We start from the raw sequence: 21823 nt of genomic DNA on the forward strand, positions 1-21823 counted from the left end.
GCCAGCTGGTCTCGGGTTTAGCTTCGGGGCTTTGCCCGCGCGGTCCGGAGCGCTGCGCACGCGCGAGCGAGGGTGGGGACAGTGCGCAGGCGCGAACGGCGACGCGGCTGGCGCGGGCATGACGTTACGGCGAGCGACGTAGGCGCCGGAGCAGGCGCCGCGGTGGAAGGGGAGAAGGTCCGGGGGCGGAGGGTCGTCGTGCACCATGTTCGGCTCCAGCCGGGGCGGCGTGCGCGGGGGACAGGACCAGTTCAGCTGGGAGGACGTGAAGACCGACAAGCAGAGGGAGAACTACTTGGGTGAGCGCGGGTGTTGGGGGTGCGGGACGCAGGGGTGGTGGGGCGCAGAGCTGCGGTCTCGGGGGTCGGGGGCGCGCCCACCCTCGCGCCAAGGACTGGCCTCCGTCCTCGCAGGCAACTCGCTGATGGCCCCGGTGGGCCGCTGGCAGAAGGGCCGCGACCTCACCTGGTACGCCAAGGGCCGGGCGGACGGCGCGGGACTGAGCCGGGAGGAGGAGCTAGCGGCCGTGAGGCAGGCGGAGCAGGAGGCGCTCATGGCGGCGTTGTGAGTGCACCGGGGCTGGGGACCTCCGAGGGGCGGGGACGCGGCGGGGGGCCGAGGCGAGGCCCGCCGCCCGTGACGCTCGCGCGCGGTCCTACAGAGGCTACAAAAACGTGAGGAAGCAGCCCACCGGCCTGAGCAAGGAGGTGAGGAGCAGCCCTGAGGGGGCGGGGTGGGACGGTCTGGGACCGGGCTGACCCGTGCCGCCCTCCCTCCCGCAGGACTTTGTGGAGGTCTGCAAGCGGGAAGGTGGTGACCCCGAAGAGAAGGGAGTAGACCGGCTCCTGGGCCTGGGGAGCTCGAGGTGTGCACCGGGGGTGCTCCTGAAGGGCGGGGGCTCAGAAAGCGCCAGGGTGCAGCTCTTAGGGGCTCGGACCTGTCAGCTGCCTAGGTGGAAGGTGGTACCCGCTAAGGAGGCCTTGGGGGAGGTGTCTTACGGGGGAGGGTCTCACCCGTGTCCCCGCAGTGGCTCCGCAGGCCGAGTGGTGTTGTCCCGAGAAGACAAGGAGGCGGCTAAGCTGGGGCTCTCCGTGTTCACGGTAATCACTTCTAAGTGGGATCTCGTGGCCGGGTCTGTGTACCTCTTCCCGTTGAGGGCCAGGGTATGGGCTGTCTCTCGTCTCCCCTCGGGGGCCCTCCCAGCTTCTTGGCCTAGGACACCGGGTCTGGTTCTCCCTGGGGAATCTTGCACGCCTCCAAGAGTGGCTCCCTCGGCAGCACCACCGCATGGAGAGCAGTCGCCCAGGGGCCTCGCCGTCCCGGAAGAAGCCCCGGCTGGAGGAGAAGGCGAAGGCAGAGCTGGGGTAAGGGCTGGCTGAGTGCCACAGGACTCGGGGTTCTCTGCACAGCTGGCTCCCATTCGAGTCGGTGATGTTTTTGTTTCCAGATCCCTTTTCCTTCTGGGGAACCTCTCAAGGTTGTGACCCCAGGGCAGTCCCAGGCCTCGTGTCCATTGAGGTCAGGCAGCACCATGTTGTGAGCTGCAGGGTGGAGGGGCTCTGGAGACCGAGTGAGGCGTATGGGGTTCAGGAGAGCACACCACCTGGCAGGGAGGGTGTTAAAAGGGGCCATGAAAAGGCCCCTATCTGTGTCCCCTACCATGCTAGCTGCTGGTCATGTGATACTGAGGATGGGTCAGTGGTTACTGTGGTGGCCCGCACAAGCCTGTAGGCCCCACACCCTGTGAGACCCCTATAGGCCAGCGGCTGCTGGCACTCTGTATCCCCCTTGCAGCTCTGAGAGCCACAAGAAGAGCAGAAAAAAGAAGAAGAAGAAGAAGAAGCATAAGAAAGAGAAGAGAGAAAGGGAGCGCAGGACGGGGGCAGCTTCCTCACTGTCCGCGGCTCATGCCCGGTAGGTGCAGCAGCTCTGCCTGGAGGCCCTGGGAAATTGGGCCAGACAGTGGGTGGCCCCTCACACTGGGCATCCCCTGCTCTCCCCAGGGCCCGCCATCGTAGACACGACTCCGACTCGGCCTCGCCCTGCTCTAAGAGGCGGTGAGGGCACGACAGTGACAGGCTCAGCCCACCCCAGCCAAGTGCTGCCCTCAGGGAAGCCTCAGCATGTGCCCTGCCAGGCCCAGGAAGCTGGAGGGCAGACTTGTGGGGGCCCTGCAAGCAGGCAAGGTGTCTGGGTGAGGCCTCAACCTCAGATGGCCACAGGCCCACACAGCTGCCCAGGTCCAGCTTCCCTAGGTCCCAAGAGTCTAAGCTGTGACCATGTACTGCTTTTTGTGTTGACCCTCCTTTTGTATTTAAATAAACTTATTTTAAGTGGAAAATGTCTCATATTGAAGTGAAGGTTGTCGTGTCCTCCAATAGAAAGTGATGAGTGAAAATGTGGCAAGTGCCTTGGGTTCCAGCAAGACCACCCGAGACCCCACAGGGAGGATGACTTCCTGTTGTGCAGGAGGGTGGAGGGACTCAGCTGCAGGTGGGCAAGTGCAGAGAGGCGCAGCCAGATGGGGTGTTTGTAAGTTGGAGGGTGGGGGGCAGGAATTGTACCTGAAGACACCCTCATTCCCCAGGCACCTCCTGCCCTGGTCCCATGCCGCCCTAATTGCCTGCTGAGTCCGCTCTGCTGCTCCCAGGTTGGGTGGAGTTCCAGGTGCCCCCCCCAGCTCTTCTGCCAGGAGGTGTGTTTTAGCCATTCACCACCCCATTCACAGAAGAAATAAAAACTTAAATCTTACATCTGCATCGGAGTAAAGACAAAACCCAAGTTGGATTCACTTATGAAATATATTCAATTTTGCTTCTGATTTTTAAAGAAATAAAAACTAAAAATGATTGTCTTTAGAGCCTCAGCCCTGATTCTCAACCTGTGACCGTTATCTCAGGCTGGGCAGGGCAGAGGGTCCCATGTGGCTGGATGCCTCTGGGGAAGTACACCTGGACCTTGGCTTGGCTGCGGAGCAAGGGTGTCCAGAAGGGCTCTAGATCGCAGGGACGGCCCCTAGGGAGCAGATAGGGGGCCCACAGCACCCACTGGGCACAGGTGTGCACCATGGCAAAGGCTCCCCAGGCAAGGACATGGAGCTAGGCCAGGGGTTCCCATCCTCCTGGGGGGTGCACACAACCCCAGGGCACACCCCACTTGGGTACCCTGCTAGTCCTCAAGACCTGGCATGGCCAAGATTGGACCAGGACTGGGGACTGGGCTGCCAGCAGGGTGAGACCCATGAGGGTCACAAGGGCGCTGGACACACCCACCCACAGCTGCCACAGTGAGGGTGGAGTGGGGAGGGTCAGAGAAGGAATGGGGTGGATCCGGGGTTGGCTAAACTCCCTAAGTTTGTCCCGGCCTACATCCCAGGAGACAGCCTTTGGTCAGCAGCACCCAAGCACTGGAAAGCCATGAAATAGTTAAGAGATTTTATTCTAATAGCTATAATTACAGTGCTTGTTTGTCGAAATGAAAACTGAAAACAAGTATACAAAACAGTTGATTACTAATTGTGTATTGAAAGCAGTAAGAGGTTCCACGACACCAGATAAACCAGTTTTGAGGTTTTCCCCAAGATAAAGTTTAACAGCTCCAGCTTCTTCAGTGTTTATCAAAATACAAAAGAAAAAAAGTAGAGGTTGTCGTTTTTGATGGCAAATCTGACCCTTGCAGGCTGAGGGAGTGAAAGCACATGTGGACGGGGGCTCCAAGGGGCTGGACTCTAGGATGACCCACCACCCATCTGCCTGTGCTCCTGCTGGTGAGACCCAGACACCCTGGAGTGAGCAAACATGCGTGGGGACCACAAGGCTCCCGCTCTGGCCACAGTGGTCCCACCAAAGCACCCATGCTGACCCAAGGGAAATCTGGGGTCCCTCCGAGGGGTCTGAGCAGTGGCCACAGCCCCCAGCCCATCCCCTGGGTGGTGGTGTAAGCACAAGTACAAGCACAAACGCTATGGGATGCAGGATGACCCAGCCAATCACGGGAACCGTATGTGACCATGTAGAACATATCGTGGCTGGCTCTGCCCGCCACATGCTCCAGATAGAAGACAGACCATGGGTGGACTGGGATCAGGCCATTACTGCAGAACCTACACTAGGCACATTTCTCCCTTCTGTGTGTTCAAGTGTCTCCTTATCTTGTATTTGTAACTATTTTAAAAAATGCACTGAGTTTGGGTTAAAAACCAACCACCAAAATGGATCTCAACACAGATCTAAATCTCAAGAGTGTCAGGCTGGTCTAACAGCAGCTCCTGGAGGCCCCAGGTGCCTACAATCCCTTCTCAGTACTAACAGTGGGTTGATTCTCTTTTTACAATAAAAAAGCTGAGTAATATTGCATAGAGTACCAGAAACTGCCTCATTGGAAACAAGAACTATTTACATTAAATAAAAACCCGGTTGCAGGCTGCGTCTGCACATGTACAGCATGGTGAAGCACACTGGGACCAACCATGGAGACAGCTTCTGGCACTCACACCACAGGGGCACGTCTGCCACATGAGAAGAAAGCAAGGGCGGAAGAGGGAGTGAGGGGGGAGAGGAGTGCAGCTCACTTCTGGTTCCGGAGCTGATTGGACAGCCAGTCCAGTCCCTCATAGAGCCCATCCCCACTGGTGGCGCAGGTGGCCTGAATGTACCAGTTCCTGTGGCGCAGAGAGTGCAGGCCCAGCTTGTCTGTGATCTCAGCTGCGTTCATGGCGTTGGGGAGGTCCTGTTGGGAGGGGCAGGGCGGCATGGTAGCCATGGGTCAGCAGGAAGATTCAGACACCACCCCACCCAACCCATGACTCCCTCAGGCCCTCGGGGTGGCTTGGTCACACACAAGCACATACCTGCTTGTTCGCGAACACGAGCAGGACAGCATCCCTGAGCTCGTCCTCCGCCAGCATCCGCATGAGCTCCTCCCGGGCCTCATTCACACGCTCTCGGTCATTGCTGTCCACCACAAAGATGAGACCTGCCGAGGAGCAGGCGTCAGCGCAGGCGCCGAGGACACCCCAGCTCTCCCACAGGCCATAAGCCCCCCTCCCTCACCTTGTGTGTTCTGGAAGTAGTGGCGCCACAGAGGCCGGATCTTGTCCTGGCCGCCCACGTCCCACACGGTGAAGCTGATGTTCTTGTACTCCACTGTCTCGACATTGAAGCCTGCAGGACCACAGCCCAGCGTGAGCCCTGCCCCCAAGCTGCCCGTCCCCCAGGCCCCAGCAGCCCAGCCTCCTCACCTATGGTGGGAATGGTGGTCACGATTTCACCCAGCTTCAGTTTGTACAGGATGGTGGTCTTCCCCGCAGCGTCCAGGCCCACCATGAGGATGCGCATTTCTTTTTTGCCAAAAAGGCCCTTGAAGAGGTTCGCAAAGATATTCCCCATGCTGTCGACTGCAGGGAGTGACACTGGCCAGAGAAACCTGCAGAAACAAGGGGCCCCCAGGTCGGTCTCTGTGTTGCCCAGGGCCATCAGTGCAAGAGCAGCTCAGAGACCACCCACATTCCCACCATAGACGGACAGATGGACACACGGCTTCCTCCTCCTGAAAACTCACAGGGCAGAAGCTAATGAAATTCCAATTCCCAAGCTACAGAAAAAGTCCTGCCTGATGGGCCTCTGGAGCCACCCAGTCACCCTGAGAAGGGAGAGTCTGGGAATATCAGGAATAGGGCTGACAGGAGTTTGAGGCAGCAGCTGCCGTCAGCTCAGGAAGTGAGGCCCAAGGCCACATGGCAACTTGCCCCTAAGTCCACTGAACCTACCGCGGGGTGCAATGTCTGACATGTGGGAAGAGGGGACGCTGAGCATTCGACATCTTTCAATGAATGCCAGATCCTCTCCATTCAATCACAAAGCTTTTCAAGGGGCCAGAAACAACCGCACCAAGTACCCTGGTGTCTGCCAACTGCCCCAGCAAGCCCCAGTGAAACACGGCCCACACTCAAGATGATGAATGCACGGGGAGCTAGGGGCCCCTGGCACGGACCAGAAGCCAACCTTTCCTAACATGCTAAGAGCTCAACACTCAACTTGCAGGCAGGATGCAGTGACTTACAACACCTGGGTACTGAGTCCAAGGCACAACAAGGGCCCCAGGGGAGCACTGTCAGGGGGACTCTTTCCCACCAGAGGAAGTCACCCGCCCCAGAAAGGAGGGGGCCCATGTGGTGTGGCAACACGCTCATGTGAGAACATACACGTCGTGTCCGGGCCGCACTCTTACCCCAGGTTCCCCTCACTCAGCAGAGCAGAATCACTGGGACATGACCAAGCCGGCTGTGACCCAAGGTCAGAGAGCTGGCAGGAAGGGCCAGGCAGACATGGGCTGGGGGAGAGCAGGCTCTCAGCGGCAGGGTCTCCAGTCCAGATGGCCCCTAGGGCATGAGAGCTACCCAAGCCTGGCCTCTCCATACTGGAGCACTTTCACTCAACTGTTTTATTTCCAAACAACGACTTAGGGAAAAAGGTCCCTCTCTCAAATGCCCATGGAGGTAACCATGAGCTCCCAACCTTTGGAAAGACGCTGCTGGGGTTAAGGGTCACTGGAGGACATCATAAGGGCCTAGCACAGGCATGCCCCACGCACCAGGCCTAGGGGGCATGTCCAGATCCCCACCACGCCCAGGTCATCCCTGATAACAGGCACAGGTGGAGTCACCAGTTCTCTCTGCTGTAGGTTCTTTCCACCCTGAGCACTGAATGACGTGCCCATCCCACTCCGCACCAAATGTCCACCCTCTCTCATTTTGGCACTCTGCCATTTCCTGGCTCAACTACTGCAGTGATGACTGTCAAAAGGTGATTTTTCTACCTAGTCATTCCTTCCAGCTGTCAGCATTCTGCTGTAAGAAACCACCTTTCCTCCTCCAGGTATCGACATGGGTATGAACTCACGTGTTTCTACTTCACTCAGTGGGTCAGAACCAGCAGCCCCATTTCCACTTTGATGCTCCAATGGTCCCAAACATGCTCAGTGAAGCCCTTCCAATTGGTTTCAATGCCCTTTTAACTTTATTTAAAAAGATCTTTACTATAAACAAATAAAGTGATGGCTAACCCACCAGGACAGAGAGAAAGGGGGGAGACAAATTCTGGGATCTAACGCACGGTCGGTGGGGTCTGACCCTGTGCTTGTCCTCAGGAGCGAAGCGACCTTGGAACAACTAAGCCAGGGGCTCTGACTCTGGTCCCCAAGCAGAGGAGGGTGTGTGAGTACATGTGCTGCACAGAGAGGAGCTGGGTGTACTCGACAGGAGGCCCTGGAGACCCAGTGGCCTTAAAGTAAGGACTTATGGAGGCTCCCAAAACAGCCATGCCTGTTGCCCTTTAAGAAGCCTCCAAGAGGAATTTGGAGAAAGGCAAGACAGAAGACAGAGACTACTTAAAAGGAAAAAAATAAAACCAAACAAAACCCCGAACCCTGGCGCCAACAAGTGGGGATGTGGGGCCTGGAAAACAAGAACAGGTGTTAGGACACAGGGAGCGACAAACCAGATGTGACAAAGTGAAAAATCCACACACAAAAAAACATGGATAAGAAAGGGAAAATTAGGAGAATTGAAAGACCAACATCTACTTTGGGCAGGTGATGACTTTTTGGATATAAAACCAAAGACACAATCTAGGAAAACTTAATTGATAAGCTGGGCTTCATTAAAATCACAAACTTCGGCTCTGAGAAAGACACTGTTAAGAGAAGGTGAACACGTTTTTGCAAAAGGCACCTCTGAGAAAGGACTGTCATCCAAAACACACAAAGATCAGTTTAAAACCTAACAATCAGAAAACAACCAACCTGATTAAAAACTGGGCCGAAGACCTTAACAGACACCTCCCAAAGATGTACACAGATGGCAAATGAGACCCTGCAAAGATGCTCCACATCATGCGTCCTCAGGGAAATGCAAAGTAAAATAACGAACTACCACTACACCCCTAGTAGAATGGCCCACAGGCGAACACCGACAACACCAAATATGGATGCGGACGCAGGGCAGCAGGAGCTTTCATCCATTGATGGCGGGAACGCAAAATGGTGCAGCCCCTTTAGAAGACAGTTTGGTGGTTTCTTACAAAACTAAACATACTCTCACCATAGGATCTAGCAGTTGCGCTCCTTGGTATTTACCCAAAGGAACTGAAAACTTACGTCCACACAAAAACCTGTACATGGATATTTACAGCAGCTTTATTCCTAATTGCCAAAACTTGGGGGCCCCGAAGATGTCCTTCAGCAGGTGGATGGAAAAACAAACTGCCGCATCCATTCGGTGGAGTATTACTCAGCACTACAAAGAAACCCGCTATCAAGCCAGGAAAAGACATGGAGGAACCTTAAATGTGTATTACTGAGTGACAGGTGCCAAATGGAGGAGGCCACATACTGTACGATTCCAACGACCTGACATTCTGGAAAAGGTAAACACTACGGAGACAGTACAAAGACCAGGATTTCCAGGGGCTGGGGGATTGGGAGGGATGAACAGGCAGAGCACAGAGGATTTGGGAGCAGTGAAACTACTCTGCATGAGACTGCAATGGTGGATCCATGTCATTGTCCATTTGCCCAAACCCGCAGCAGGTCCAACTCCACGAGTAAACCTAATGCAAACCATGGACTCTGGGTGATGATGTGTCCATGGAGGTTTACTATTGTAACAAACCTGGTGGGGAAGCCGATGGTGGGAGCCCACGTGTGTGTGGGAAATCTGTGCACCTTCCCCTCAATTTTAATGCAAACCTAGAACTGCTTGCTCCCCCACCTAAAAAATCTTTTAAAAATTTTCTTAAAAAAAAAAAAAAAGAAAAGAAATCAACATCTAAGACTGAAACAGGCACACTAAATTCCAGAACACCAAGGGTCAAAGCACCTGAAACTTAACACCCAGAGATATCAGCCAAAGTATGGATTCCGTGTAGGAGAAGAGCAAACATCAGGAGAGAAATGCCAGGTTGCCTCAGGCGAGGGAAGCCCCTCGAGTGATGGAAACACAGAAGCAGGCCTGCCAAGCGGCCAGCCCAGACTGTAGCAGGAAGGCAGAGAGGAGAGTTCCAGGAAAAGGGGAACCTATTACCTACGTGGTTTCAACATGGGGCTGGGCAATTCCAGGGGAATTGGGAAAAACCAATGACAGGTACATAGAAAAAAATCCAAGGATGAAAACAAACAAAAGGAGGTTGTTTTAGGATTTCCTGTGGGAAAATATAAGGCAGTCAAGGCACCACTTGGTTCAGTAGTGAACAACATTTACTCAGTCACGATACCGTTACTGTTATTGCGAAGGACAGAACGTGTGGTGTTCAGGGCCAACCCTCACCACTCAAAGAGAATACATTCATTCAAAAATATGGACTACAGCCTAAGGATGAAAGGGGCTGTCCCTGAGAAGCAGGATGGAGAACTGCTGTTTATGCTTGTTTTATTGTTAAAGCATCTCCTTCACAAAAACAGACACAAAAACCTGGGCACCAAAGGTTACCTGTACGCTCCCTAACCCCACTTGAGTGGAGGGCACATCAGGTAAAGCCACCTACGCCTGGATGCCAGCCTCTACCTCTTCCCTGGGCCTGAGTCGGTGAGCGCTGATAACCAACATGGTCAGTCCCTGCCATTCAGTTTCTAAACAGATCAAAATCCTGGAGCCCCATAGGGGGAAGGAGTCACGCTTGGTGGCAGAACCAGGATGGAGATGAGCACCAAGTCTCAGATTTAAGAAGCTGTAACACAGTACTTGAGTCTCTCCACAAGCATCTGTACCCACCCTGCACCTGGTCCAGGGACCCTGGTGGCTCCTGGACAGTCCTGCCAGCATTGTTTACTGCTTTTTCAGAGATCCAGACCCATCTACTGTAGAAGAGAAGTTCAATACTGGCCACCAGTCATGCTGTGGCCTCTTGGCACAGGTTCCAACTTGCAGGATGCCCAGCCCAGGTACTATTCCAAACCTTTTCCTCCACCAGAACTCCCCACACAAGTCAAAACTGGTTTTTCAGGTTCACGGTAGCGATCTCTTGTATTAGTGAGCAGAGAAGACACTGACTTTCTCAGAAGAACCCCCCCGCACCCCGCTGCCGTGAGTCTGCACCAGCTCCTGACCAATCTAGAAGACGTAAGCAGAGTAACAAGACCAGACGCAGCCTCTGGGGTGGCATTCCAGCATATAAAGCCAAGAATACGACACAGTTTGGCGGGCTGCATTCCTGCATGCAAAGATATACAAGGTTAAGGCCAAGGCCAGCGATGGGGCCTCCCAGGGAAAAACACTCACCCCCCACTGCAATAAATGAATCCAGCATGACTGCTTTAGCTGCCGAAGAGAAATAAGTGTACCCGTGACTTCTACCTGTGCCCTCGGCATCTCCTACAAGCCTCAATGGTTTTAGCCCTCATCTGCGATCAGAGTTGTATAGCTTGCTCTGCAGAAGGAAAGTCTGTCATGTGTTCTGAAACCATTAGAGCTGACTTATGTAACAGAATCGCTGTTAGCGTGAACAGTAAGATGACCTGCACAGTTGGGATCACTAGGAAGAGGACACCACCAATGAATGTGGAACGAGGCCTGGGAAACTTAACTGTGATCCAGGGAGGCAGAAAGTGAGGGTTGGACTCCACTCTGTGGCATGGAAGTGATTGGCTGCTCTGATCTCTGTAAATGGGGATTCAGATGGATGAATCCCTTGCTTGAATGAAAAGCTGGGTGACATCAGAGCTTTTTTTCTTTTTCAAAGTCAAGTTTCTTGAGGTATGAGTTACATATGGTAAAATGTACAGCCCAATAGTTCATCATCTGTTTTAATATCTGAGGCAAATTAACAAAGTGATTCCCCTGAGGAACTGATATACATTACATATTTTTTTAATTACGAGTTTCATGAATGAGCAACTGCCTCTAGCAGTCACATGTGTTTCGATTATCCACCACTCAAAAGCCCAATTCACCCCTAACACATAGGATTTAATTTTAAAGAGGGATCCTCTACGTTCACCGACGATATAGCCACATGTCATAATTGCTGCCAACTGCTTTTTGTACATCACCTGGGGGCTCCAGCACACCAGCAAAATAAAGTCTCAAGCCATTCACCCTGCCTGTAAGCCCAACATTCCATCTCTATAGCTCTGATGTTCTTCCCCAGTTGAGTAGTGCATTACATTTTGTCCCTATTTTATAAAAATCAGTGTAAGAGAAAACCTGAAGGTACTAATACTAGTGATAAGCAGATACACCTCACAGGCCTAACACAACTGTGACAAAGATATGCATCAATAACACGCTCAGAAGAATATTCAGCCTGAGACACTCAATGGATCTAATTAAGTTCACAAACTTTCTTTTCTCCTCCTTCAGACAACTGACATATACATTGTATTAGTTTCAGGTGTACCACGTAATGATTTGATATGTGCATATATTGTGAACTGATCACCACAAAAAGTCTAGTTAACATCCATCACATCACATAGTTCATTTTTCTTCTTGTAATGAGAAATTTTAAGGTCTGCCTGTCTTAGTAACTTCCAGATGTACAGTACATCAGTGTTCACTACAGTCACCACCCTGTATATTATGTCCCAGAATTTATTTATCTTATGATCAGAAGTTTGTACCTTTTGACCCCCCCACAGCCGTCCCCTCTCCCCAAACTTTCAATAAACAAAAGAACATACAACAGAATTTTTGAACTGTGCCATTCTGGTCTGCATCTAAAGGTGAGTTCCAACGAGAGACGGCTGCTTTTCAGAACAAAATGTCCAGGATGCTTTGCAGGAACCAATTAGGCACTTGGATTGGCCTCTGTGCTGGATCCTCCCACCCCTCCCCCAACACCCAAGACAGGCCAGCATTCTAACACTGGAAGGCTGGTATCTAACATACCCAAGGTTCACAAGGTGCCTCCCACACCTGAAGGAGGGCATTACCTGTCAGGTCCAATTCTTAGGAGGAGCAACCAGTGAATTTCAATTTTGATGGCTCTTTACCAGCTTAAGATTCAAGGTAAAATTCTTTAAAATGACAGCTAGAAATGAAGAAATGAATTTCATTCACGAATGAATGTGGCTCTTGGTCTACAGTAACACGGACACCAAAGAACCACTGTCACTGTGTGGCTGAACAGGCACACACCAACCATGAGGCACATGGGAACAGCTTAACTGTAATCAATCCTACTCACCACTAACTACAAAAATCAAAGCATTTAACTGATGAACATATTTATGTTTTGTAGTTCCCCCTTATTCACAGTCTTAAAGTTTTACTGCCCTCAAAGCAATTCATCAAACACATATGTCCTTCTGAAATCGACAGATGGGGGTAAATAACCAGATGGGCTAGCACAAACGAAAACAATATCCATGTGGGACACTGAACCCAAATGTCACATGGCCTCCTCTGGAGTGAATCCAGGATGGAGGAGACCCACAGCTGAGGTCTCCCTCAGAGCTGCACCTGGAACAGCTCTCACAGCTGTGTGCACCTGTCTTTGTGGCAGATGCCGGCTGCTCTTCTCTATTTCCTCTCCCTAATTTGTCCCTGGACAGGAAGACTTCCAGAGTAAAACTATATTCCTGGTCCCCTGAGGCCCATCTGAGTATTATGTCCTGTAGGATGGGACAACAGTGATGGCCAAGCTTCCAGGTCCTGCAGGCCTCTCGCCATCTGCTGAGAAGCCACCAGCATACTAGACCCTAATGAGCACCTCTACTCTGGCGATAAGGGTGCAGATACCTTCTGTCTGACCCGAAGCACAATTGTCTGAGGGACTTGTTACTGGAAAAAAATAAAGATGAAAAATACTATTTTGTGTCAATCCACAACATAAAATGTGCAACGAACTTAAAATGGAGAAAACTAAATTCATGACTAAAATGCAAAGCGGGACTTGAGAAACCACAGGCAACTCTAAACCACCCAGACACCCTGAAAAGTGTCCTACCACCTACCACCAACCCCTCACTAATAGTGCAGATTATTAGTGGTCCTTTGGAAGTCAATTAAAATTGTCTTTCAATCCCACCCAGTCTTTCAATCCCATCCCTCTGCTGGGAACCAGAGGACCAGCAGTTTGGGATTGGTTTAGAGGCCTCACTCAGCAAGGAGCTTGGGCATGTCTGACCCCAGCGCCTTCGCCACACCTTTGATTCTTCAAGCTGTGTCCACTCGGCCCTTCCCTCAACCTCTGCAGCCAAGCTTAGATGCCAGCCACCACCTTCCACAGGAAGTGGTCCTTTCCTCTCTATTCTCAGCGCACACTTGACACACCACAGGGCCAACAGTCACCACTCAGAAAAGGAGGAGCTGTGCCAGGAGAACAGCACTGGGCACATAGAGGCTAGCAATACTCAGTGACTCCAACTAACAGATGGAGAAAATGGAGAATGCTGGTGTCTGCCTTCCACCTCACCGTATCAATAAACTAGAGCTTAGAGCAGGGGTGTCCAAACTGCAGCCCACGATCCATTGTTAATTGGCCCGCAGCAAACTCCAAAAATATGTTTCGTTTACTTAAATAAACCAGGTGAGGCAATACGTACTTCACCTCGAGTGAGTGGCCCGGCTCTTTGTGTATTTTACCACATATGGCCCTTGGTGAAAAACGTTGAAAAAAGTTTGGACACCCCTGGCTTAGAGGCCTCTGGGTCAAGCAATGTCAAAGGCTGCTGCTCCTCAGTGACACTGCGGCCCTCTCAATGCAGATATGCACACAATCAGATGCCAACCCCCCACAGCCCTGACAGAGAAAGGGCGGGCACACCAGTCACAACAGTCTTGGGTTTCAGTTCTAGTAGTGAGAACACAAAAAGAAAACGCTTCAGGATTCTGATTTCTGTTGTGAAGTAAATCCCATTCATTTGTTTTCGTCACTCCACTTCGTTAATCATGTGGTCACTGCAAACGTGCTGAAGCCTCTGCAGTCTCTGTTCTGGTGCCTTCTCAAAGCAGCCGCCCACACGCACTGTGCAGACACAGGCCCTCTCCCAGCACTAGGATGGGCCTCTGAGACCCCTCTCCACACCCTCGAAGAGAACGGAAACTGTAAGCACAAGCCCTCAGAGCCCCTTCAAGCACTCAAGAGTAGCAGGTGGCCCCCAGAGGCTTTCTCAACAGGGGCTTTGGTGAGGGATTAAACCAATCTCCAATTTGATTTTTGCTTTCAGAGATCTTTCATTTTAAGAACAAAATTTTAAAACTTGCAGCCCCACCTTTTTCGGAGAGATGGCTCCTGGAAGACACAGAAGAGGACAGTGGCAGCATGGGGTGAAAACCTCCACTGGATCCCCCCACCTTTGAGGAAAGCCCCCCCACCTGCCCCTCCTCCTGTGACCCTTGTCAGGGAGGCAGCCAGCTCACAACACTCAAGAGGTGCAGGGGTTCAGGACGCCCTCCACTTCACCCTTCAAGAAGCTGGTCTTGCCCGGGAGGCCACAGCAACTTCGCAACAGGCCTCTTCCAACCTCTGGTCACACCTAAGACAGGAAAGTGCCTGTCTTAATCACAGGGTAATCTCACTCACACACTTTTCATGCCATCTTCTGCTTAAAACCTCCCAGAGGTCCCACCATGTTCTGCGTCTTCTACTTTCACACCCCAGCACTCCTCTCAACCATTCACTCTCAGGGGGGTATGGCCCCTACACGTGACCCCCGTTTTTCTATTTCTAGCTGGACCCACGTATCACATCCAGACTCCTTCCTACCATCCCCTTGACACACAACTCTCCCAACAACATCTAACCCCTCCTACATAAAGGGCCCGCCCTTCCCCACTTTAACAGTGAGCAACTCCCTCCAAGTTACTGAGACCCAAACCCCAGAGACACCCACAATCCCTCTCTGTCCCTTTCATCCTCAAATCTATCTGCTTTAACAGCAAGTCCTGCCTCTCTCTTTGCAAGGTGCATCCACACCACCCCCTGCCTGTGCCCTGGCATGGGGCCACCTCACCACCCCTCTGGCATTACAACTGCCTGTACCTTCCACCCCACAAGGTGTTGTCAATGCCAACAAGACAGGCCTGTAGGATAAATCAGAAGACTGAACACCACATGCTAAATTGGCCCTTACACAGGTCAGAACCGGCGCCCCATTTCATTGGTGCTTCACAGAGCCACCTTTACCATCCCAAAAGGAAACCAGCAGGCAACACAACCAACATATGCACTGACTGCAAAACACCCATCATGCTGCCCAACTGTAATAACAACAGGGAAATGAAGGACAGTGACTTAGAATAAAATACATGCTTCCATACTGGGCAGAAACACACCGCCAGCTCAGGGGGGCTGTCAGAGAACCACCTCCTGGAGCCTGCTGCAACGCACACTCACAGCACTCGTGCTGGCAGCTCAGACACTCGGGGCCTGTTGTGTCCATGAAGCAGAAAGAGAAAGCAACTCACGGTAAGGTTCTGCAGAAAACAAAATAAACTCCCTCCCTCTGATTTACGAGGTAATTTCTTTCCTGGAAAATTCAGAACACCTATCAAAACCACACACAAAAATAAAAGTTTTGTCTCTGCACATAAAACTGAATTAGGTTTAAGATATGAAAGTCACACAAAATGTGTTCCTGCCGCTCTCACAAATTCCCCAAATACTTTCCGGGGGGCGGGGGTGGGGCGTGTAGGGGTAGGCCCTCCAAGGTCCACTGGCACACACCAGCAGGCTTCCCCACTCTGCTCCTGGCAGGTCTCCAAAACTACCCCAGGGCCTCTGCACTCAACTGTTCCCCTGCCTGGGAGAAGCTTCCTGTTCTCCCACAAACCACAAGACCCTGCTCCTTCACACCTCTTCTCACCCCCCATGCCCACCTCACGCCCCACCCTCCTAACAGGCGGCATTCAGCACCTGCACCTTTCCTGTTGGCCTGCCTTCCTTTTCTGCTCAATGCCAGGGCCCCACACTCCCACCCCACCCCACACTCAGCAGTGGGGCCCCCTCTGCCCGGAACCCCTTTTCCTCTCCACCTCCACTGGGCACCTCCCTGGCATCCAAAGGAGTAATCACCAGAGAGAGGAGAAAATGAGTAAGAGTGCACTCGCCAGGGTTCTTAGGGGAACATTCCTTTGACATTCCAGTGAGGAGACCAGGGCTATGGAGACACCGTGACTACGCAGGGCACAGAGGACCATCCCAGCAATGTGCAGTATATGGGAGGGGTGTGTGCACAACTTTCTGCCTCCCCCTGCCCCCAGATGCCTGCAACTGGTGACTAAGAACACATTTTCTGTGATCTCCCCAGGAATCGGCAAGACACTGTTATCACTTTGACAGAAGAATAATGCTAAAAGTTGTAATTATTTTAAGCTACGTTTCACCACCCAAACTGCCAAAGATGTAATATTTTAAATATAAATTAATGAATCTGATCATTTAATTAGGAACTGCACACTCACCTACAGAGAGGAAATGTCACAGGAAAACACACTATTAACAGCAATTTTTAAGACATCCTTTATTCTGAATCCTGTGATCAAACTGCTAGTACATCTAACTTTGCCTTCATTCCTATTCTTCATGAATGAGTCTAGACAGTCTTGAAATTGTTTTCTTGGCCATTTGTATTGAAGTCTCACTGATGGGATACTCAAAAAACTTCACATTAAAAAAATTTTAGGATCTTAGACAAGAACCACTAAGCTTCCTGTTTAGCTCCCATACGTGGCACTGCAAAAATAATCTGACGTATGACACAAACTGAAAGACGTTAGTTATTTTACATGACTTGCTAACATCCCTTTAAGGAGCAACACTTATCAAATTACAATTAAACATTAATGTTTCCCAAATATACTACACTTTAACTTCTGAAAATGTGCATGATCATACCTGGGCCTCCATTAACTTATGCCTTATACTAACAGTCACCCCTGTGGCCTCAGAGGTGTATAAAAACGTTTTGCCTCCTCAACAGAATCATTCCCGATTGCTGTGTGTGTAGTATCTGCTTTTTTCTGTCTCTCCCCTTTCTACTTGCCAAGGACAGGCTGCCGAGCTCTTGTTGCCACTGTGTGCAAATAAATAAATAAATAAATAAATAAATAAATAAATAAATAAATAAATAAATCAGGAAACAAGAGTCTGTTAGGAACAAGGTTAGGTTCCTGCATCAGACAGACTCACCATTCCTTCCAACTCATGCAAAGAAACTGAGGTGACAGGACTCTGGGTGAGGGCCTAAGAGACTTTCCTGGAAATAGGGAGCTTTAATGTTTTTGTGTTAAATTTTGCCACATTTTTCCCCAGCTAATCAGGCCATCTGATCCATCTGAGAATTCTGAACCACCTTCCAGAACAATAACAGAGCTGTAGTTATGACATATGCAGTGTAACCGTATTTTAAACAGTTTCTAACACACACAAAATGATAAAACCCAAGGATGAAGGAAATGAGCTGAGGTGCTATATGTGAGACCTGGAATCACCCCGCCCCATGCACACATCCCCAAGCCATCCTTTACTTGCCAGTGGGAAGGTTACACCTAGTCCACTAGTAGATAAAACTGTTTCCAAAAGACCACTTCTGACAGTGCTGGGAGGGCATACCTAACACCATCCAAGCCAGTGAGGAACAGAGTACAAGATAAGTTCTTATCTAATTTTAAGATCCTAAATGAAGGGAATTTTTCATGTTTCTCTCCTAACCACTAACAGATACGGATTTTATTTCCTTTCATTTTCCTAATTCTACAAAGATTGGAAGGTCAAAGGAGAGAATATGGATAGGACAACATGCACAGAGACGGATGAGTGGTTTGGCAAGCCCAGGCCAGCTGGGGTCTGAACAGCTGCTCAGGAAATGAGCACGGCCCTCGGGAAGGCTGCAGAAACACTCGGTAAGCCTGACCTGTGATCAAGAGCAGATCTAAATTCCTATGTCAAGAGAACACTCAATTAGGGGAATCCGAAGAAAACTCATTCAGCTCTCTCAAACTAAGTGAACATACTACTGATGAACGTGCACGGGGTTTTTCCCTTGGTTAGGTTTACTCCTGTGCCCGTTTGACTCTGGCTATCACCCCAGCTGCCAGTGGTCCACACGGAATTCCACTGAAGTCTACAAATAAATCAAAATGTACCTTCCTGTAGTTTCAAGCCCATCTAGTCTTTGGTAGAGGCAGCTTAGCAGGTCTGAATGTCCTCTTCATATTGTGCAAGAGGCAAAGCAAATAGTTGGACCACACGATTTAAAAACCAGAACTGTGAGGAGCACACAATCAGTTTTTGCTTTCTACTAACTTTCTCTCAGTGATGAGCAGACACTATGTGAGTCAGCTATTATCCAAACCAACTATTTTAAGTCTTTTTGAAGTAGCAGTTCTGAATACTTATATCTGAAGATAGCCCTCAAAGGAAATATGATGTTTCTAATGCCCAAGTGACATGGACTTATTTTCAACAGGACATTCCTAAAGACAGTGACACCTGTGAAGAGGCACAGCCACACTCTGCCGAATATGAAGAGAAAGCCTTTATGGGAAGAAAACAGCACACTCTAACAAGGTGGCCAGATCTGTGATTAACATACACACTCAATTCCTCTTCATTTTGGACCCAGCTAGCTAGTAACACTATGCATTCAAGTTCTTAACAATTTCAACTACTCACGGAGGTTGCTCCAAACTCTAAGTAGGGACACCACACTGGCAGCCCCATGTGTTAGATACTGGGAGCTGCCTCGGCAGAGGGCCACAATGTACCCCAGCATCTCACAGATCGACGACACACACACACACCACACACGGAAACGCAGGATCCATCATGCAAATAGCTGGCAGAAAAAAGTGCTGACCGCTAGTTCTGAAACAAGAACTAGAGCTGACCACTGGAAGGAACACCAGTAGTGGCACCAACCACACAGCTCTCAACAGTGGCTTTCCAGACCACCCCAAAGCGTTTGAATTCTCTCTTCTCCTGCCAATGACTTCTTGTGCAATTCCGCTCAATTCATTTAAAACAGCAACTTGGTGTTTTGAGGAAATAAAACAGGGTCTCCTAGCTCAGAAGGGCCATCTGAGTTGACTAATATTTCAAGTACTCTGTAATTAATCGGCAAGCCTTATTAACAAAGCTACAATTTTACACGCCGTAAACACCTGGATTGGGAAACAAGAAGAGGGCGCTCTGCTTGAGAGGACGTCTCGACCCCGAGCCAGTCCTTCCAGAGATCAGTTAAAGATTCACCAGCTATCAATAGTGTTCTCATCTCTGCCAACGGCGCCAAGGAAACAACCCAAGGGTTGCAGCAAGCTTTGATAAAGGGGCCCTGCACAAGCGCTCCCACTCGGACCCTAGGCCCTTACCCCACAGCAAGGCCCGCACCCGAGCCCCGCCCCGCCCCGCCCTCGGAGCAAACAGGAACTGGGCTCAAACCCTGGTCTTCGGGTGACCTTGTCCGCGTCCCGGGCCATGAGCCTCAGTTTCCTGATCCTCGAGACCCCGAAGCGGGAGGCGGAGCAGGAAGCGGGGCTTCCTGGGGAGCCCACGGCCAGGCCGGACTTCCGGGCACCAGCCCCGGTGTCTCTGGGGGGCACGGAGCCGTAGTGGCGGCTCGGGGGGCTGGCGGGAGACTGACCCCCGGCCTGGTCTCAACTCAGCCCCAAACTCGATGTGACTCCGGCGGGCGACTGCCCTCGTTCCTGACCCCCGCCTATCCTCGACTCGACCCGCAGTCCAGTTCTCCGCTCCAGACCCGCCCTGCCTCACCACGGTCCTCAGCCTGGCCTCCACTCGGCCTCGCCTCGGTCCTCACCGCCCTAGCTTTGCCTCGGTTCCCAGGCCGGACTCGCTTCAAACTCGGCCCCCCGCCCGGCCTCGCCTCGTTTCAGCCTCGGCCCTCACCATAGCTCCCGGCTCAGCCTCGCCTTCGCCCCGGCCTCGCCCCGGCCCTCACCCCGGCGCTCGGCTTCGCCCCGGCCCTCCCGCCCCGCCGCGGTAGACAGGCACTCGTGCAGCCTACTCCTGCCCCCGGCCCCGGCCTCACCCTCAGCGGCCGAGGCACAGCTGCTGCTCCGAGCCAGGCGTTGGTTTTGCTCCCACAAGATGGCGGCTCTGACGGCGGCCACGTCAGTGCCTGCTGCCGCGGGGAACGCTGGGGAATGGGGAGGGCCATCCGCAGCCCCGCCTACTCCCCTGCCGCGGCGCGCGCACGACCAGCTTCCCGGCAGGGGTTGGGAGCGCGGCGCCGGGATGACACCCCGCCCGCCGCTGTGCGTGCGCACCCCCACCTCTGCGCTTGAGGGGCGAAGTCTGTCTGCGTCTGCGCCGCGCGTCTCCCCGGAAGACGGCGTAGGAAACTCACACGCCCACTTCGCGATTGCAGACTGAACTTGGAGTCGGTCCTGGGGTTCCGGAGCTGCGGCGCCGGGGTGCCTGACCCCCGCCCCTGCCAGGGCGGTCCCACGGTAGGGTCGGTCCCCCGGTACTGTGGAAACCGTTGCTTCCCGCTGGAGGCCACCGCGAGAAGTGGGGTTCCCGGGGTGCTCGCCCCTTGGAGACACCCGTTGCGGCGCACGCAACCCCTTGCGCGCCCGACAGCCGACGCGGGGGAGCGGGCTGTAGATCAAATAAAGAAGCCTTACAGTAGCACGGTCCGAGCAGGGAGACAGCGCTGCTTCCGGGAGGCCGCTGAGCTCTGATCCAGGTGACAGGAAGAGGGAGCTCCCTCCTCCGGGAAGCCTCCTTGGGCAGGTCAGAAGGGAGGCGAGGACCATCGGGGCCCTTTTCACGTTCTCCGGGCTCGGTGGCTCCCACTTGGGACCTTACTCTGGCCTCCCACGGACCTTAGTCCACCCCTTCTGCTATCTGAGCTCCCTCCCCCCACCCTCGTGCTTCTGTGAGAGGCTCCCAACCGGGAGGTGTTGGGGAGATTGCTGGGAAGCTCTTAAGCTCCGTGCCCTGCGTGTTGTAGAGGGTCCACGGTAGGTCCCAGTCTCCGTGGCCCAGAGGCCTGCATGACAGAGGAAGGCCTGAGGTGTTCTGGGCCTGGCTGGGGGCCGTCTGCCCACCTTGCTCACTTGTTCCCTATGGGTACGGCTCCCTCACTGGGCGGGGCCGGCTGGGACCTCACCAGCCCTCCAGGGGCTGCCAGATCCTCCCAGGCAGCCCTAGCCTCCCCCAGACCTGAGTTCTGGAGTCGGCTCTGCGGCGCCCCACCGCGCTAGGCCGTAACATTTCAAAAATGCTCATGCAAAGTGCCTCAGGGGTCTGTACCTCCGAGAGGGGCACAGAACCTTCTGGTGGTGCGGACTCCTTGCCCTGGAGGGCTGACCCAGGGCCAGGCATCTGGACGTGACCATGTGTCCTTTGAAATTTTTTTAGTTGTGAAAAATACAGACAGAAAGGAGCATGTGAAAGATACACACACAGTTAAAAAAAAAAATGGATTCTTGCATATCTGCCAAAGGTTAAGGAATTTACATTCCTCCTGATTCTGTCCTGGTTTGGCTTCCACGTTGGGAAAAGGGGGCATCTTCAAGGTCACACAGGTATGGGGGGGCCCAGCCCTGATCCTAGTAGAGACCCGTCAGGGAGCCAGGAAGTGCCAGGCAGTTATCTGGGGAAACGGAGGCTCAGGTACTTGCCTGAGGTTATATAGGGAGCCAGGACCTTTGCCCCTCTTCCACTGGGTCTGGGGATGGACACCCTGGGGACAGACTGAGCAGGGTGCCGGCCCACCTTCAGCCAGGAGGTGGCGAGATGAGCTCTCTAGAGGGCCACCATTATAGGTGGCTCCACTATCAGCTGAAGCCCCCAGCCCAGATCCTCACTCCAGCCTGACCACCATGGGTGGATTCCTGGGATCTGGGAGTAAGCTCCTC

General features: G+C 52.4%; 2 protein-coding genes across 6 annotated transcripts; one reads left to right on the plus strand and one right to left on the minus strand.

Moving 5' to 3' along the window:
* Positions 1–69: 69 nt before the first annotated feature.
* Positions 70–4059, plus strand: C24H1orf35 (chromosome 24 C1orf35 homolog). Of its 3 annotated transcripts, none has more exons than XM_033095813.1 (8): positions 70–299; positions 414–564; positions 662–707; positions 783–865; positions 1028–1100; positions 1204–1364; positions 1795–1914; positions 2588–4059. In XM_033095813.1, the coding sequence occupies exons 1-8, from the start codon at positions 206–208 to the stop codon at positions 2628–2630; spliced, it is 771 nt and encodes a 256-aa protein (XP_032951704.1). In that variant the 5' UTR covers positions 70–205; the 3' UTR covers positions 2631–4059. The 3 variants fall into 3 exon arrangements, with proteins under 3 accessions (XP_032951704.1, XP_032951703.1, XP_032951705.1); XM_033095812.1 differs by lacking the exon at positions 2588–4059 and adding an exon at positions 2004–2356; XM_033095814.1 differs by lacking the exon at positions 2588–4059 and adding an exon at positions 2004–2354 and having other exon boundaries at positions 1279–1364.
* ARF1 (ADP ribosylation factor 1) lies at positions 3505–20966 on the minus strand. Of its 3 annotated transcripts, XM_033095811.1 has the most exons (5): positions 19987–20127; positions 5240–5424; positions 5052–5162; positions 4850–4974; positions 3505–4728 (listed from the first exon to the last, which is right to left on the minus strand). In XM_033095811.1, exons 2-5 carry the CDS (start codon positions 5385–5387, stop codon positions 4567–4569), a joined length of 546 nt encoding a protein of 181 aa, XP_032951702.1. In that variant the 5' UTR covers positions 5388–5424; positions 19987–20127; the 3' UTR covers positions 3505–4566. The 3 variants fall into 3 exon arrangements, with proteins under 3 accessions (XP_032951702.1, XP_032951700.1, XP_032951701.1); XM_033095809.1 differs by lacking the exons at positions 3505–4728; positions 4850–4974; positions 5052–5162 and adding an exon at positions 14357–14472 and having other exon boundaries at positions 5396–5424; positions 19987–20966; XM_033095810.1 differs by lacking the exons at positions 3505–4728; positions 4850–4974; positions 5052–5162; positions 5240–5424 and adding exons at positions 14215–14228; positions 14357–14472 and having other exon boundaries at positions 19987–20966.
* Positions 20967–21823: the final 857 nt, after the last annotated feature.

The sequence above is a fragment of the Rhinolophus ferrumequinum genome, chromosome 24, assembly GCF_004115265.2.
Source record: "Rhinolophus ferrumequinum isolate MPI-CBG mRhiFer1 chromosome 24, mRhiFer1_v1.p, whole genome shotgun sequence".
NCBI lineage: Eukaryota > Metazoa > Chordata > Mammalia > Chiroptera > Rhinolophidae > Rhinolophus > Rhinolophus ferrumequinum.

What these genes read in the sequence shown, in the direction of transcription:
- C24H1orf35 (XM_033095812.1), top strand. Translation starts at nt 206, where the DNA reads ATGTTCGGCTCCAGCCGGGGCGGCGTGCGCGGGGGACAGGACCAGTTC. An exon ending in CCACCGGCCTGAGCAAGGAG is followed by an intron (nt 708 to 782) that starts GTGAGGAGCAGC and finishes TCCCTCCCGCAG; the next exon opens with GACTTTGTGGAGGTCTGCAA. An exon ending in AAGGCGAAGGCAGAGCTGGG is followed by an intron (nt 1,365 to 1,794) that starts GTAAGGGCTGGC and finishes TCCCCCTTGCAG; the next exon opens with CTCTGAGAGCCACAAGAAGA.
- ARF1 (XM_033095809.1), bottom strand. Translation starts at nt 20,716, where the DNA reads ATGGTCCTCGCCTCCCTTCTGACCTGCCCAAGGAGGCTTCCCGGAGGA. An exon ending in CTGTGCCTCGGCCGCTGAGG is followed by an intron (nt 14,473 to 19,986) that starts GTGAGGCCGGGG and finishes TTCCTGTCTTAG; the next exon opens with GTGTGACCAGAGGTTGGAAG.